Source organism: Meriones unguiculatus, chromosome 19 (genome assembly GCF_030254825.1).
Source record: "Meriones unguiculatus strain TT.TT164.6M chromosome 19, Bangor_MerUng_6.1, whole genome shotgun sequence".
Lineage (NCBI taxonomy): Eukaryota > Metazoa > Chordata > Mammalia > Rodentia > Muridae > Meriones > Meriones unguiculatus.
In genome coordinates, this window is record NC_083366.1 from 53,419,113 (window position 1) to 53,437,880 (window position 18,768).

The following is an 18,768-nucleotide window of genomic DNA, read 5'->3' on the forward strand; positions in this document are numbered from 1 at the left end:
AGAAAAAAAAATGGCTAATTTGAAAATCTAGCAAGTACACACCCTTTCACATCATTTTTGTTGAATGCAGTTGCTGCCCAGGACAGAAGCACTTATGCTTCCCTATTTAAGGAAACTGGCTGAGACCACGTTACTTGGACAAGTCATACAGCCAAGACATGTAAGGCCAGGATTTGAACTCATTGACACTTTGTTTTAAAATTATTTATTTAGGGCTGGAGAGATGACTCAGTGGTTAAGAGCACTGGCTGCTCTTCCAGAGGTCCAAAGTTCAATTCTCAGCAACCACATGGTGGCTCCCAACCATCTACAGTGAGATCTGGTGCCCTCTTCTGGTGTGCAGACAGAACACTATATACATAAAAATAAATCTTATTTATTTATTTATTTATTTAATGGATAGATGGGCGTTTTGCCTGCATGTATGTCTGATGTCTACAGAGGCCAGTTAGCTCCCCTGGAAACTGAGATTATAGGCGGTTCTGAGCCTCCCTGTGGATGCTGGAAATTGAACGTTTGTCCTGTGGGACGGTAGCTCAACCCTGAGCTACCTCTCCAAAACTGTTACTTCATTTTTCATTCTACTCATATGTACAGTTCTGTCCCAAACTATTTTTTTAATCAAGCAAACAACTCATTAATGTGAACCAATCACTGAGGGAGGACTGACCCAGAATATAAGACTCTGGAAAGAAGAAGATGGCTAGTTGGTATTTTTATTCTTCATCACTTTATCTTTCCATCTGACTATATGCACCTGTTAGTACCATGAAGAGAAACAGTACAGAGCCTGGGGAGCAGAGGAGGGCTGCATGGGTGGAGGTCTGGTTCTGTCTTTTCTTCTGTAACTTAATTCTGTGACCTTTCACAGCCTCTCTCAGTTCACTCCAACTGAAGGAAATGATTTTTTTTTTTTTTTTTTTTTTTTTTTTTACCTGACATGTGAGAAGTCCTATTGTCAGGGCCAAAAGACTGTGAATTCTAGAGGCCAGTGGAGAAGTTCTCTTCATAGGCTGAAGTTGCAGGTTTTCTTTACAAGATGAGCAATTCAGGAACAAATTAGAATGTGTCCCCTTTGTATCCTACATGTACACAATTCAGATTTATCACAATGAAGCCAAAGGAGCATGTTAGCTTTTCAATAAAATGCTGGTAAAACACTATGCTTAAAAGCTCTGAGCAATGGTTCTGAAGTGTTTTTCCTTGGGATCCCTTTATATTCTTAAATTTTCTCAAGAAAAACAGGGCATACTTTAATAAAAAAAAAAAAGAGTCTGTATTTTTCACATTAGAAATTGTAACAGTGTATTTTAGAGTATTTGTTTACTAAGTCAGTTGTCTAACAATCCATTATGTCTAAACATAAACAGACCTTTTATTAAAACTGTATTTTTAAAAATAAAAACACTACCAAAGGAGAAGTTTTCTAATTTTTGCCATTTTGGGTGGAGGGGTGAGGGGTGGTACTGGGGATCAGACTCAAGTTCTTAAGTAAGCGCCTTGGCTCATTTTCGACTAATTTTAACTCTATAGTGGGAAAGGATTTTCATCTTTGATCCACACATCCAGTGGAGGGAGTGGAACTCTTTGAGAGGATTAGAAGGATTAGGAGGCGTGGCCTTGTGATAGGCGTGACTTTGCTGGAGGAAGTGTGTCACTGAGAGTGGTAGGCTGTGAAGTTTCCAAAGCTCCTGTCAGGCCCAGAGTCTCTCCCTCTGCCTACAGATCATGATGGTGCTTCAGTGCCTGCCTTTGTACAGCCATGCTCCCTGCCATGACGCTAACAAAGCTAACCTCTGGAACTCTAAGTCCCCAATTAAATGTTTTCTTTTATAAGAGCTGCCTTCGTCATGGTCATGGTGTCTCTTTCACAGCAACAAAACAGTGACTAGTACACATCCCATCAGCCAGGAGTCAATTATTTTACCACATGTCACAGAGCTTCTAAAATACCATATACTTGTGAAGTAACAATGGGGAAAGCAATAATGTCTTTTGAGAGAGGATATCAAAGTCGGTATTCCCACATACAGAGCAAATTCTCCAATTATCTGCCCCTGCCCATTCTTTACAATCGTAAGACAGTGTTACCAAGGCTGGCTTCAAATTTAGGATCATTTTGCTTCAGACCCCAAATGTCTGAGGTCATAAGCGTGTGCATTACACCCAGCAACAGTAATGCCTTTTCTTCCACGCTGTTAGCTCAGTTACAGACATATATAGTATTACTACATGAGTTCCAGAGTCTGAGCCACTTTTCAAAGTGATTATTCCTTTTAAAAATACTTTTCATCTGTTGAATAAATAAAAATATTCTTATTATTTATTACATTTCATTTCATTTCGTGTGTGCAGTACCATGTGGAGGTCACAGAACGACTTCTGGAAGTCAGATCTGTGCTTCCACCATGTGGATTCCAGGGACTTACCTCAGCTTCTCAATCTCCAAAGCAAGTGCTTTTACCCAGGAAGCCCTCTTGTCAGTTCCCAAACAACCTTATTCCTTAAGTGGCTTGAGTCTTACTATAAAAGGTGCCACCAGGCAAGGCATGGCGGCTTACACCTGTAATCTAAGCATGGATTCATCTAAAACAGGAAGATTACCACAAGCCCGAAGCCAGACTAGGTTACATCATAAAACCCTGTCTCCCCCAAAACAAAACAAACCAACAACAAAAAAACAAACAAAAGGACGGGAGAGAGGGAGGAAGTTATGTTGGGAAGAAGGGAGGGAAAAGGAAGGAGTAGCAGATACAGATCTAAAGCCCAGGGTCATCATAACCAATAATTGTCATCATAACCACTTGTTTTCCACTGAGAACAGTAAATACTTCCTGGGGTCCTCATCACAGTGGCGCTGATGCTCTGCTTCAGAATTACTCTATTACAAGCACCAAAGAAGACACAGAGATGGAAGGCAGAAGAAGAAATAGCTACACCACACCAGTCACCAATCTTAATATTACTATAATATGCTCTCTGACCATATTTTGAGAGAACAGACCTAGAATAGCAAAAATTTGGAGATGTTAAAGAAATCCTTTGGTCAAGATTAGCCCAAGAACTTTACTTCTTCTTCCCCTCCCTCCTAATCCTCCAGATGGGGTTTCTTTGTGTATCCCAGGCTGTCCTGGAACTCGCTCTATAGACCAGGCTAGCCTGGAACTCACAGAGTTCCATCTGCCTCTGCCTCCCAAGTGCTGGGATTAAAGGTGTGTGCTACCACTGCCAATCGAGAATTTGACTTCTTAACAAGAAAACTAAGGGGGAAAAAATCTACATCGTTTTTAACCTCTATAGTCAAACCATCTGAAAGGTACAGTGGTTGGGAGGACTAAGGCTTCTGCTAAAGTCAGCTGCTTTGAAAAGGTGGCCCCTGGAATAGCACCATTTTATTCCCCCTGGGATATCACTGCAACTGCATGCTCAGCCAGTCTGCGTGTCATCAGCTCCTTCAGGTCAGGTTGCACTTGTCCGAGTTTGAGGATCACTAATCTAGGTAATCTTTAGACAGCTTTTTTAGTGTTTTGATTTTGATTTTTTTAAACTAAGAAAACAACAGTATTTTCCAAAAAAAAAAAAAGAAAAAGAAAAATCCCAAAACTAGATTTACTTTCAAATAACACTTCTAATGATTATGAAAATGATTCTGCTCTTGTTTCTCTAACTCTCTCTCTTTCTCGGTGCCCCCTCCCCTTTTCTCTCTCTCTCTCTCCCCATCATGTCCTGTTCCCCCTTCCCTCCATACCCACCTAATAAACCTCTTGCATAGGAAAAAAAAAAAAAGAAAGAAAAAGAAAATGATTCCATGATACCTTCAAGGCAACACTAAAAACACACACACACACACACACACACACACAGCTGGGCAGTGGCACATACCTGTAATGTCCTACTTGGAAAGCAGAGGCAGAAGAACCACCAGAAATCGGAGGCCAGCCAGGTCTATATAGCAAGCCCAACCAACCAAACAAATAATAATCTCTAAAGTAAAATAGACTTGCCCAGTTGTCCAGCTCAAACTGGCTTGCTTGCTTCAGCAAGTTGTCCACGCGCATGCACCCCCACAGCTGCCACTAGATCAGCTTTTTTTCTGAACAAGATCTTACTTTCCCTGGGCAGCACAGTGGCTCATAACCCGCGAATCTAACACTCAGGGTTCTCAGGCATTAGCATCTTGAGTTCAAGGCCAGCCTTAACCACATAGTTTCAGGTCAGCCTGGGCTGCATGGCAAGATCCTGTCACAAACAAATAAGCCAACCAAAATAGATTTGATTCAACTTAGTTAAGATTCATATACTCGAAGGAAGAAATATAATAGATGTGCCCTGACTTGTGAAAATTACCCCTTCTTGGCTGTGCTTTCAGGTACTTTGCTAAAACAAACAAACAAAGCTTTAGAATGACAAAAAAAGGTAGTTTCTCCAAATGTGCTGATTAAAGGTTCTAATGCTGTTTTCAGTACTTTACAATTTTACAAATAATACATGCTATGGCATAGATTTTACTTTGTAAGTAAAAGAGCTCTTTTATTTGTTTATTGCTAAATCAGATTTGGAACCACACTTCAAAAATTCTCTGGCAGCCAGCTAAAACAAATCAGACATGACCCACAATCCTCTTCCAAACCAAACCAAACCAACCAACCAAACACACCTCCCCAGAAAAGAAAGAAATCCTCTTTCAAGACTCTTTTAGACATTGGTCATGGTACCAAGAAAATTCCCAGGTCAATTATCATCTCTACCAAAATCATCACAAGAAGCCAAGAATTATTGTTCTTTAAGGTTAAGTGGCCAGCAACAGTAGAAACTTCTCTAACTCTGTGATACATTCCCTTTCTGTTTCTCTGTTTTAAGAATAATTCTTTCCACAAACAAACACTACATGTGATTATTATCAAGCCTAAATGTCCATCACTAGACTGCTTGAAACTTCGGGGAGTGTGTTAGACACTCAGCATCCGCATCAGTACCTGGGTGACATCTGGCTCCATCACTTCCTCCAGCTGTTCCTTTGACTGAATTATCTCAAAGTCAGGGGCACAAGTTTGCGGCTCCCCCCTTGCAACCAGCTGCCGGAGTTCTGCATTCTCCTGCTGCAGCTCATTGACCTGCTGCTGGAGCTTTGTAGTTTTAGCCCTCTCACTCTCACAGGTCAACAGCAAGCTTTTCACTTGAGCAACCAGCTTCTCAACTCTTGACTTCAATTTCCGCCTTTCTTTCAGGTTTTCCCTTTCCCGCCTCTGAGATTCCTCCTGAAAAGACAGGAACTCTTGTTCCCGGATCTCCTTCTCCCTCTTCAACAAGTCCAGAGCAGAACTGGTGGCCTTTTCCAGCTCTCCCTTGTGTCGCTGCAGCCTCTGGAGCTCTTCATCTTTCCTGCTTAAGGTTTTCTCTATCTCCAGGAACTGGCTGACCGATCTGTTTTTCTGCTGTATCTCGGTGATGTACCTTTCCTGTAAACGGACGTAATGGACCTTGATCTTTTTAACCTGGAGCTGGAGGGTCTCCTTGTCTTTCTTGGATTCCAGAAGGTGCTTTTTGGTGCTAGCCGAAACCTCTTGCAGATCCTGAAATTTCTTCTTGATATCATTCTTCTCCAGGATCACATTGTATTTGTCATCAATTAACTGCTCAATGTTCTCCTTTAGTTTATTTATGACGTCAACCAATACCTGCTGTTTGCTGACCTTTGTCTGTAGTTCTTTAACCCTGTTTTCTAAGTTCGAGTTCCTACCGTGGAGGTCTTGGATCTGCATTTCCTGTTTTTTATTAGTCTGTTTTAACTTTTGCAAGGCTTCGTTTAAAGCCATGTCCTCTTCCAGAGGCTCTGAGCTTCCCAAGCCTAGCTCCCCAGCAGGCATCATGTAGTGGTCCTGAGATCTGCTCTTGAAGATGCCGGGTGGAGACCAAGGGGAGAGCATGGCCAGGCTGTCTACACCATCTTCTGTGACTTCCTCATGGTTGCTAACAGACATCTCAGAAATCTCCCCAGAATTCAATATTTCTTTTGAAGACACTTCAGGCTGTAAATTACAGTAAATAAAATAAATGTGAAAGAATAGACTTCTGAGTACGACTCCCAAACAGCATGGCAGAACACAAGCAGTAGGCATAAGCTAGACATGCATATCATATCTACTTAGACAAAAAAATTATAATTGGATTCTCATCATCTTCCGGGATGTAAACTTTCTGGCCACATTATAAAGTGCTTTCTTTTATTTCAAAAATCAATTAAACAAATGTAATAATGACCCTATAGACTATAAGGTCTTTTGAATGAAGATCTCTAATAACATCCCGTTCAGACCATTACTTCACCCATGCTGATTCTTATGAACATTAGAATGGCAGACGTACTTCATGATTGACTTACGCCCACAATTCATGTTTGGTGGGGGTTTGTATGCAACAGAAGACTGCAGAATTGTGGTATAGAACACTGAAAGGAATATGACATTAAATCCCTTGTGAAAAATATCTGTAGGGGTAGTACTCTATCAATTTAGAGATGCTGAGCCCCTGCATTTTTATTGGCTTTCCACTGCCCTGGGATAAAGTCAGTCATCTAAGCAAGGTTCCCAAGGTCCCGATAACTGCTCTTGACAGCTCACCTGCCACCCTGTCATCATTGTCTGCCACCCCCCCTGCTCCCTGTGGCACGTGCTTCCTGGACTCTGGGCTTCCTTGATGTCCTGGTAGGTATCACAGACCACGCAGGTGCAGGGAGTCCGAGGACGCCACTCCTTGTCGGTGGGATGTTTACCACTCCACAGTTGCTCGGTGGACCTCTCTCTACAAAAACTGCTTCAAGGAAACCGCCCCAGACTCCCTGCCTGGAGAAGTACTCTCGGGCAGGGGCAAGCTTCCCACTCTGTGTAGTTCTAAGATTCAAGTGCACATGAATTTTTTGATTATTTGCTAATATCTACCTCCCTTAGTAGGATGTTATTTCCATGAAGACAAGAACCATGTGTTTTTCTTGCTTGTTTGTTTTTAATGTCATATAACCATTACATATCCTGCCCCAGTACACAATAGATTCTCAAAAGTACCTATTGACTACTGAGAAAAAAAATATTAAATGCAATGGGAAAGGAATAAGCAATCCTAAGAAACCCGGATGAATCTTTGAAATACTGGTTTCCAGAAATCAACATGATTAAGCTAATACTGCCATCTAAATTCCAAATAAATGGGGGAGGCACCTCATAATCACAGAGACAAGTAATACCATTTCTTATGAAACTTGCATTGAAAAGGTGATTATTTATACTGCTGTGGATTAAGGTCTTCTTTGTGGTAGTTGTCTGGAGAATTCATAGACTTTATCTAGTTGATGTTAGGATATCAAACAGTGAAACCTAAGGCGTGTAAATATTTGCTTGTCTGAAGAAGTCCAATAAAATAGAAACATCTTGGGCTTGTTTCATTATATGATTTAATAACTACCTCTGTACAATGCCCCTTCCTCAGCTCTTCCCTCAAGTCCAGCTCTTGAGTCCCAGCTGGTTTGGCGCACCTCAGCAAAATGCAAACTATAAAGATGGGTTACACTTAAGGCACCATGTTGATACCGTGCCATAGAAATAGTAAGGCGTTCCGGACAGCGTGTCATCATCCTTAGAGGAAAACATTGGCACAGCTGATCTCTAGGTATGGCCAGAATTTATTAGGAAACTTTGTATCTGGTTTGTTAAGCTGCCCATGGGAGCAAAGTCCCTTGCACTGATCTGAGAGGAGCTAATGCTATTGGGAAAGTCTCAGAATGCGTGTTTTCAGACAATTCAAACACCCCACATCCTTGAACACCCCACGGGCTCTAAGGACAGCAACAGTCAAGTCTTACCTCCTCTGCTTTACTGTTAGCTCGCAGGTCAAGCAGGGCCAGGCAGTTCTCGTTAACAAACATGCTTTCGCCACCTCGGAAGACATTTTCTTTACTCAGAAGTCTCTGGGGGTGATGATCATTGACAGAGAGGTCCACCATGGTGCTTCTCACCAGTGACTTTTCCACGAATGGCTGAGCCTCTTCTCTGTAGTAGTTGGGAGCCATACCTCTAGGAGACATCCTGACATGCTCGTGGACAAGCTGGTCTTTATTTTCAGAAATGCTAGTTTCTGCTGGGCTGTCCTCCTGAAGCAGATCTGGCTTTTCACAGATATCTGTGGTATCATTGTACGCCTGGCTTTGCAACTGTAGCTTCTCAGAGTAAGAAAAGGCCTCCTTCAGGTCTTGGAGTGTCACTTCATCATTAAACGCTTCTATCCAATGAAATTTGCAGATGGGTTCAAATTGTCTCAAGGAAGTAACCCCAGTGTTAGCTGGTTGATTCTGCATGCTCTCTGTGTAATTACCAAGGTTGATATCTTATGAGAATAAGAAAGAGTATGAGTTACCAGAAACTTACGGGATAGCTGTTACAGTTATATTTAAAAAATAAATGTTGATATCTTTCAATAATTATATGTTATTTCAAACAAAACAACTCTTTTTCTTTTTTAGCATCTCACTAACTCAAGACAGCCTTAAACTCCAAGTGCTAGGATTACAGGTGTGTGCCGTGCTTGACTTAGGTCTGATGCCTAGCACCCATGTGACCGTGCACAGATGTCTAGTCCCAGCCCCAGGAGATCTGACACTCTCCTCTGGCCTCAAAGGGCACTACGTCACCTGCTGTACAGAGATACACGCAGACAAAAACACACAAAACAGTAACATCTATTTTTCTTTGAAAAAGGATTTAAAAAAGCATAGGATAACATAATTACAAGTACAGAAAGGTGTCTAATTTTTAAAAGTTTACAGTGCTAAGGGCAGAAGCAGATAGATTCCCAGAGCTCATTGGCCAGCTGGTCTAGCCAGTCAGTTAATTAGTTTAGTGCAAAACTCTGTCTAAACCAGTTAAGGGGCAGAGCAATAGAGGAAGATACCCAAAGTCAACCTCTGCTATATAAGGCACACACACACACACACACACACACAGAGAGAGAGAGAGAGAGAGAGAGGTCTGCCTGCCTCTTCATTTTGAGTACTGGATTGAAGGAATTCGCCACCACGCCTGGCCTTGGCAGGGAGATTTAACACAGCAGCAGAAAGAGACTGGAACAGGGGGTGTACACCTGCAATCCTTACTTCCGAGGTGGAAACAGGAGGAGGATGAGGTGTTCAAGGACACCTCTGCCTACATAGCAAGTCCTAGGCTGGACTGAATTACCTGCGACGCGGTCTCAAAGCTGACAGATGGCTCGGCAGGTACAGGCGCCTAGCACAAAGCTTGACAACCTGAGTTCAGTGTCCGTGACTGTCGTGGTGGAAGGAGAGAACCCCCACTTGCCTGCTGCCATGGCACACGTGTATCCACACTTATACGTACACAGACGTTCAAAAACGGATAATTAAAAGACGTGAATAAAACAAAAGTGCCTGGTGATGCACACATCTGTAATCCCAGCACTTGGGAGGTAGTGTTAAGAGGAGAGGAGTTAAAGGCCAGCCTGGGCTACATATGACCATCTATTAAAGAAACAAAAGGAGAATTCTTTTTTTTTTTTTTTTTTTTGTTTTGTTCTTTCAAGAAAGAGTTTCTTTGTGAGGGCTTGGCTGTCCTGGAACTCACTCTGTAAGCCAGGCTGGCCTCAAACTCACAGACTCCCCTGCCTCTGCCTCCCAAGTGCTGGGATTAAAGCCATGTGCTACCACCTTCTGGGGGCGATTTTCATTCAAACCACCACATGTAGTGTTCTAGTGTTTGACATGACTTGAGTCGTAGCTTGCAGATTAAAGATACACAACCTAGGGCTGGAGAGATGGCTCAGAGGTTAAGAGCACCGGCTGTTCTTCCCAAGGTCCTGAGTTCAATTCCCAGCAACCACATGGTGGTTCATTACCATCTAACAATGAGATCTGGTGCCCTCTTCTGGTGTGTAGGCAGAGATGCAGACAGAATACTGTATAAATAAATTAAAAAGAGTGAGCTGAATAAACTCGCTCTTTCAAAAAAGAAAGATACACAACCTAGACCAAATCATTTCCTTAATGGAAATAAAAAGCACTCTTACTTGAGAAAAAGAAAATTCCACCATTTCATAGGATTGCCTGTCGGTTTACTGTAATGACATGTATAAAGCACTTATCTCAGCACCTGGGAATTATTGTTGTTATTATAAGACACACAGTTTTCTGTCTACTGCAGCAAAGGGATACTTACCACCTAACAAACTGTCCTGTGTGCTATAAATATCTTCAGAGAGAGTGTGTATAGATTCATTTTCCCTTTTAACGTCCTCTATTTCATTCTGTATAATAATTTAAAAAGCATTATTAACACTTCAAGAAAACATCAGCTTCTTCTAAGAGTACACAATTTGCTAGTTTTTTGATGAGAATTTTATTGTTGTTGTTTCACAGCCAAAATATGCATTTTAGTACATTTTCCCATTGCATGTTTCTCTCCCTGTAAATCACTCTTAGGAGAGTCACATTAAATGACAGGTAGCCTGTTATGTAGTATTTCTTTTTTCTTTTTTACTTTAAGAAATTTTTTAAGAATATAATGTAACTTTCTCCCTTCCCTATCTTCTAAAACATTTCCATATATACTTTTTTACTCTCTTTCAAATTCATGGCTTCTTTTTTAATTAATTGTTATTGCATGTATATATTTATATACATATACATTCCTAGATACTCTTAAATAACATCCATTTAGGATGTGTGCTTACACACTTGTATGTATGTTTTCAGAATTGACTATTTGGTAGTGGACAATGGACAGTGGACAATGGTGTGCTCTCTTTGAGGGACAGTAAGACAATATTTTTTTAAAAGTGAGATTATGTATCTCTGATCACAGAGATATATAAGAATGTTCATATCTCTTGCTGCTAATTGGAAGGGGGGGGCTAGAAAATTGGTTTCACTAAATGTGACTTTCCTGAAACTCATCATGTTGACCTAGCCTTTATGTCATGGTCATAGTCCTACCTTGTGCTCTCAAGTGTGGGATTATACATGAGAACAATCATGCCCAGCCTGGGTAATTATTTTTTATCCATTACTATAATTTGGGAAGCATATAGATACAATGGGGAGTGTGGAGGTCAGAGGACAACTCTGGGAAGATGATTCCCTTCTTCCACTTTGTTTTTGTGGAAGGACCTCTCTTGCTATTTCTATCTGGCTATGTACTCTGGGTTACCCAGTCTGTGAGTTTCTGGGCATCTCGCCTGTCTCCCGCCTCCCTTCTCGCAGTGGGAGTGCTGAGATTACAGCTGAAAATCTGGCTTTTTCCCTGGGCCTTGGGGAACTGGCCTCAGCTCCCCAGGCTCTAGTAGCGGCACCTTTACCTGCTGAGCCTCCTTGACAGCCTCAGCTCAGGTAATTCTTTAACGTTTATTAAATCTTGTCGAAACAGAACTAAAGTAGGAATTTGCTTCGTATTATTGTTATTTTTGTTTTGTTTTGTTTACAATGAAGATAAGAATTCTAGTAATAAGGTAATACCAGATTCCACTAAAGAATTTATAAACACTTGTAGCCTTGTTCTCCAGTATTCTTAATGTTATATAAGATAAAAGGGAATATTGAATTAGTATTAGAGATAAGATAGCAAAGTGACTAAGTTTTTTTTGAGGAAAAAGAAACACTTGGTTTTATAAAAAATAGTATATCTAGTATGGGGATCTAAATGATGCCTTACTATGTAGAAGCAGGCAACCAGCAACGGAGTGAAAAATCTCTCAAAAAGCCAAATGATATATGGAGTCTTAAAGAAAGTTTCTTACTGCTATCAACCTCTATCCAATAATGCTGTTTCAGAGTTGCCCTTGTACAATAAAACCTGGGCTACAGTTTACAACAGCTTGTTCCCCAACCATTTCTCCTAGTGAGACTTTAAAGTACTAAGAACCAAACAGGACCACTGACGTGCCTTTGGGTTCTATCTCAAACAGCCCCTTGGGATCCTGACTCTCACAAAATTTCACTGATAATTCTGAGCTCTAGTTTCCTCTTGTATTTTTATTCCTTTCAAACTTTAGGTGTATGGGTGTTTTGCCTAGACATATGCCTGTGTATCACATGAGCGTCGAGTGCCTGTGAAGGCCAGAAGGTGGTCCTGGATCTTCTGAAACTGGTGTTGCAAGCAGTGAGGAGCCACCATGTGGATGCTAGGAATTGACGCCAGGACCTGTAGAAGATCAGGCAGCCCTCTTAACAGTGGAGGTCTCTCTCCAGTCCCTTTCTTTGAGACGGAGTCCTCTTCTGGCCTTTGGGTATTGCATGCATGTGGTACATAGACAAACATTCAGGCATGAGAGCCACACACATAAAGTAAACAATTTTTTAAAATCCTGAAATTTTAAAAGAGATTATATAAACATTATATAAAAAAGCCCCTAGGAAGTGAGCTTTCCAGTACACTGAAAAACCAATCATTTTTTTTTTCTTTTCTTTTCCTTTAAAAAAAATTGAAGGACTATGAAGATCATTAGTAATTGGTTAAGAGCACTTGCTGCTCTTCCAGAGGACCCAAGTTCAGTTCCTACTACCCACACTGGGCAGCTCACAGCAGCTTATAACTCCAGTTCCAGGGCATCTGCTGCCCTTTTCTGGCCTCTGTGGGGTAGCTATACTGGCAACAGACACACACACATAAATAATAAAATAAATCTTTCAAAGTGTTGGGACAGGGCTTTGCTATGTAGCCCAGGTAGACCTTGGATTTAAGATCCTCCTGAGTCCACATGCTGGCTGTTAGGATTACAGCTATGTACCACCACTCCTGGCCAGTGTGACCACTTCTCCATCAGCAAGTCCATGTTTTCAGTCTATAAAACCACATCCATGGAATAATTTATCTACTGTCTTCCATAAAATAATTTAACTTTCCTCTACTCAAAAAATGTTTCTAATACAATTAGAAATTATGCATCATGTGGTAAAAATTTTTAATTTATGGATTAAAAGAATTAATTATCCATATTGATAGTTCTTTTAAATTTATAGATTCTTTCAATTTATAAATAAAATAACTTATGGATAATTCTTTTGAAGTTATGTTTAGTTATTTTTGTATGTATGAGTGTGGACACGTGTGTGCAAGTGCTTTTGCCTGCTGAGCCATCTCACCTATTATGGACAATTCCTCAAGTATCTTTTTGGAAGATTTTCTAGAGATAGCCTTTTAAATTGCAGTTTATCTGGGCTGCATGAATTTTTCATTATTTGTCCATTTAAAAAGAAACAAACCAATATGGTGCAGCTTAATTCATTCCTACCGTCTTCCTATACTCTTGCTAGCTGCTGCAAAACTCAGCATCTTTGAGGATCCTGAGACATCACGATCTCTTCTTTCACGAGAAAGGCACCAGGACTTCCCATGAAGATGCAGGATGGAGGCTGTCAATGTCCCGCCTGACAGCTGCTCCCTCCCTCCCCCCCCCCCCAGATAAACACAGTGGAGTAGGAGGCAGGGCTCTCAGTCTGTGACTGACTTGCAGCCATGTCGCCTAGCTGCATGCCTGGAACTTCATGAACAGAGAGGAACTGTTTTAGCACAGCATCTACAGAAGTGTTCCCCCCTTTGTACACTCAGGCCAAGAAAACCAACCAGTCCCTGCATGCCCCTTCCTTCTGAAGATCTTTTGCTATGCTTCATAATTAAAAAAAAAAAGTTCCTCTGAGAACAGCCAGGGTTATCTCCTTAGACTTACTAATGTAGAGCGCGCACCTGAGGCAAGGCTGAAGTGATGGAGCTGGCTTCTAAACAGAAGGGCGAGTCTGAGCAGAAGGCGTCTTGAGGACCATTGACATCTACTGTTTCCAACTCTGACATACTTTCTAAATTTTCATGGAAGTATCCACTTCAAAACATGCAGGATCTGAAGATGATGACAAAAACATTTCCTTTTTGTTTTGCGCTGCCAGGGACGATGACAGAAACTTTTGAGAGTCTTTAGTTCTAACTGCTGAGTGACGGAAGGCCTCTTTAAAACAAGCAAACAGAAGAGAAAGACACACTTTTTAGTGTCAGCCTGTATGTGCAAAGACCTCCCTTACCCCTTTTCACAATATGAAAATCTGCAGAGGGGGCTGGAGAGACAGCCTCGTGGATAAGAACTCCACTCTTTCAGAGGACCGGCATTCAATTGCCGGCAGCTACATAGTAGTTCACAACTGTTTGTAACTCCAGTCCTGGAGATTCCACACCTCTTTCTGGTCTCCTTGGGCACTGCACATGGTGCACAGACAGACACGCAGGCACACACGTAAAATAAGAATTTTTAAAAAGCAGTAAAGTTTATTGACTACCTTAGATTTTTTAGCTAGCATTTTTTAAAATATAATTTTACTTTTATTTTATCTGCATTGGTGTTTTGCCTGCATGTACGTCTGTGGGTGTCAGATCTTGGAGTTACAGAGAGTTATGAGCCGTCATGTGGGTGCTGGGAATTGAACAGGGGTCCGTCGAGAAGAGCAATCAGTGCTCTTAACCACTGAGCCATCTCTCCAGCCCCCACCTTAGATTTTTAAATGCCATTTTCTAACTTGGTATCACAGTAAATAGTGATTTGGCCAAAATCAAGCCAATGTGTGTAGCTTCTCTCCAATGTCCTACAAAACTTGAGCCATACAAAGTAAAGAAGTCTGTTATTTCCAAAACACTATAAAAAACTTTGTTTTCACAAAGTACTGCATTTCTGTTTGATGCTATTTCAATATACTAAGTCAAATCTAATACTGTACAATTTTTCTTACACTATACCTGTTGGCTTGAAATTTGCTTTGATTTGTTTTGTTTTTAAGAGAGGGTCTTGCTATGCAGCCTGGGCTGCCTTAAGTTTGTGGCAATCTTCCTGCCTCAGCTTTCTGACTACTGGGATTATGAGCTGCCACCATGACATTTAGCCTCAGTTTCTGCTCGTTTTGGTCCACTTTCACCACATTGGGAAAGAGTCTGAAAAACTGAGGCATCTTAGAAGTCCTACATCATCGCCTTCAGCTCTGGTCATCCAGTCATGCCCATTTTTCTTTTATAAGCATCTGTCTACAATCCATGCTTTCATTCTCTCTCCAGTCTTCACTGATCTGCATTCTTATGCACATCCATCAGGAGACAGGATGAGTAGGTCCAATCACAAAGTCCAAATTCTTCTGTGTCTGTGGAGGTATACCCCCCAGCCACATTCACCCAATACTACTACCTGTGTGGGCAGATCAGGCTCATTTGTCTACAAAAGCATGCTTTCCACCTTTCCAGCCATCTGCCTGAGCTGGAGCTTCTCCGAGAGCGTCCCCTAGTTCACCTTCTGTTGCTATGATAAAAAACCATAACCAAAAACAACTTGGAAGGGCTTATGGCTAATGCTTCTGATTTAAAGCCCATCACCGAGGGAACTTCAGGTAGGTCAGGGAGGAACTCTGCTTATTGGTTTGCTCAGCTACTTTACTTACTTATAATTTATTTAATATTTACTTATACAGTATTCTGTTTGCATGTGTGCCAGAAGAGGGCACCAGATCTCATTATGGATGGTTGGGAGCCACCATGTGGTTGCTGGGAATTGAACTCAGGACCTTTGGAAGAACAGCCAGTGTTCTTAACCTCTGAGCTATCTCTCCAGCCCTATTTATTGTTTTACAGCCTAGAGATGACACATACCACAGTGGCTGCCCAGGCCCACCAGCCCAGCGATGGCACAGACCAGTGGACTGGACCCTCCAGCATCAGTAATAAATGCCCCACAGAAATGCCCACAGACCAGTCTGAGGGAGGCAACTCCCCGGTTGAGGTTTCCTTCCCCTGACGACTCAAGCTAACAAAAAGCAGTGCAACATCGTGTAGTTTAGTGCCTACGGTGTTACATTAGCCTTTGCATAGTTCTTTCATAACTCATCTTTTTACTGTTAGTCTTATACTACTCCAAGGCTGTTACTAAATCTTCCATATACACATTACACTTGTCTGGCAAGGAGTCTATTTATAGTTTTCAGTATTTCTTACTACAAACAGGCCAGTGTTATTCTATGTCAGCCCTCTACTTTCTCTGGCCCCACTAGCTTTCCTACTTATTTTTAATTATGTGATGTATTTGTCTTTCTCTGTGGGTATATGCTTGTGATTCAAGGTGTCCTCGGAGATCCCCTAGATCTGGAGTCATAGGTAGGGGTGATCCACCTGACCTGGGTGCTGGGAACCAAACTGCAGCATGTGCTTTTCCAGCTGAACCCATCTCTCTAGCCCCTGATTTTCATATTTATAGTCTTCTCTTTTTCTATCAAGTGGAGCAGATTAGACCAGGGCTTTGTAAACTTTTTCCACTCACTCTGTAAAATTTACATGTATACAAAGTAGGCATACAAATAAAACACTGATAACAAATCATATAGAAATTTATTTTAAAACAATTCTTTGGTATACGTATAATTTTACCACTTGTTAAATTAACAATTTACAAATCAGCTGTATTTGTCTATCTGATATAATACCATCCAAAGATATACTATGTTAATATTTATATGCAGAGAAATTACATCAGGAAAATATTGTCTGTTTTCTGCAATGAAATAATTATTTCTGTAAGATCAGAAAACTGCATGTACAGTAAAAATACTGCGGTCCATAACATGTAAATCTCAAATCTGAACAGAGGTATTTCCGGCAGTTTGTTGCTGTGGCTTGGTACTCAGCAAGGCAGTGCAAGTTGTGTGATGTTATCATGGGTGGACATTGCCAGACAACTGTCAGATGCATTACACATTTTATTATGAGTCAAGTTTTGGGTATGGATAATTATTATGACCTCCTTACCCCAAACTACCCCATTTTAAGGCTATGATCCTGAGTTAAGAAACTCTGGTCTACCCAGGCGGGGTAGCCTTTAATCCCAGCACTCAGGGGGCAAAGGCAGGCAGATTTCTGTGAATTCGAGGCCGGTCTGGTCTACAAATTGAGTCCAGGACAGTCAGAGTTCTAGTACAGGGCTCTACTACCCTGTCTTGAAAAAAACCAAAAAGAAAGAAGAAAGAAAAGAGAAAAAGAAACAAACTCTGGCCTACTGCTAAATATTGACTGAAAAATACCTTGCATTTTAGTGACTCATTATCAAACTGTCTCAGTCTATAGTTAGTAACTATCTGCCTGGATGACTTTAATTACTGAAATTTACTGAAGTTTTCAAATTGATGCCATCATCTGGTAAAGTATAAAAAAAATTGGTAGGCCAAGGAGGCTACATAGGACCAATGAAAGACTTAACCTCATGTTCATCTTTCCCACCTTGCAAATAAATGCTACCTGTGGGATGATGACAAGGATGTGAAAATTCTTAAATCGTTTTTCCAAATGCAAAAAAACAAAACAAAAAAACCCCCAAACCCCTAAACCAACAACAACAAAAACCAAACAAAAACGTTTTTCTGTTCCATGGACTCATGAACTGCAATGCCACTTTAAAACCTTTTGCGTTGAATATGTAACACGCCGTGTGTGTACTGGATCCTTTTAAAGTGGAGTCACAGTCGTGAGTGGTCCAGCTGGACGCAGGGAACTGAACTCCCATGTGCTTAACTACTGAGCCACCTGCTCCCACTGCTGGTTTTTAAAGTCTGTTCATTCCTCCCATGGTTCTGTATATGCTGCCATAGTACTTTAAAATACAAAACAAACAAGACTTCGTTAACACCCGTCACTTCAGTCTCAAGCCAATTTAAGTTTTTTCAGTTTTCTTTCCCTTTTTCCTCCTTTCCCTTCCTTTTCTCTCTCTCTCTCTCTCTTTCTCTAAGACAGGGTTTTTGTCTGTTCTGAAACTCGCTCTGTAGAACAGGCTGGCTTCAAACTCACAAAGATTCCCCTGCCTCTGCCTCCCAAGTGTTGGGATTACGTTAGATTTTAAAACATTTACTCAAATTTTCCGTTAGCCATACGATCTAAAGCCGTTGTTGTTTTGTTCGAAACAGGGTTTTTCTATGTAGCCCTGTCACGAACTCTGCAGAACAGGTTGGTTTCGAACTCACAAAGAATCGCCTGCCTGTGTCTCCCAAACGCTGGGAGGAAAGGTGTTCGCCTCCACCACCGGCTTGCGCTAAAGCCGTTTAAAGGTAGGTAAGAAGGGCCTGCGACACGGGTGAACGGGGAAAACGTTCAGGATTCTGTTCCGGGGTCCCGAGTTCGGTTTCGGAGCCCATGGTGGAAGGAGGGAAGACTTTCAAGGTACCCTCTGGACCTCACACGTGCGCTTGCGTACACACGCGCGCGGGAGCGACAATACATAACATTTAAACATTAAAAAAATAATAATAGTAAAAAAGGCAGCGAGAGGTGTCACGGAAGTTCCTGCCAAACGCAAAAATCTGACCTCAGCGTTTCAGTGGAAACCCACCCGCCCACTCGTCTCCTCTGCACCTCAGAACAACGCACCAACGTTTCTAGGGAGCAAAAGTGTGCTCACTTCCATGATCCATAGGGCTTCTGTGACCCAGGCTAAGGAATCCGGGCTTCCCCCCGGCACGCCGCCTCCGCGGGAGGGAGAACTCCTTCCAACCGTCCCCACCGAGGGGCCGTATCCAACTGGCTGCGTCGCGGGGCGCTCGAACGTCCCAGTGTGACGTCCGCAGGCCGGTACCGAACGCCACCCACCCGACTCCACAAATAACGCAACGCTCCCACGGCACAGCGCGGATTGGCCTTTCCCGGCCACCGTCCCGCGCATGCTCCCTAGGGCACTTCGGCGTAAGGGCGGAACTACTAGAGGCGTACT

At 41.9% G+C, this 18,768-nt stretch overlaps 1 protein-coding gene across 10 annotated transcripts in view; it reads right to left on the reverse strand.

Annotated features, from left to right (window-relative positions):
- Positions 1-18,683, reverse strand: part of Cage1 (cancer antigen 1) — a 29,980-nt gene extending 11,297 nt beyond the window's left edge. For 3 of the 10 annotated variants that reach the window (XM_060372322.1, XM_021633115.2, XM_060372321.1), the window contains exons 1-6: positions 18,429-18,683; positions 13,740-13,995; positions 10,218-10,305; positions 7,856-8,376; positions 4,977-6,029; positions 936-1,082 (exon numbers count right to left, since the gene is read on the reverse strand). In XM_060372322.1, coding sequence (XP_060228305.1) covers positions 936-1,082; positions 4,977-6,029; positions 7,856-8,376; positions 10,218-10,305; positions 13,740-13,844 — 1,914 coding nt within the window. In that variant the 5' untranslated portion in view covers positions 13,845-13,995; positions 18,429-18,683. The remainder of the gene's footprint in view (positions 1-935; positions 1,083-4,976; positions 6,030-7,855; positions 8,377-10,217; positions 10,306-13,739; positions 13,996-18,428) is intronic. The other 7 variants (XM_060372326.1, XM_060372324.1, XM_060372325.1 and 4 more) reach the window with 7 other exon arrangements.
- Between the last annotated feature and the right edge of the window lie 85 nt (positions 18,684-18,768).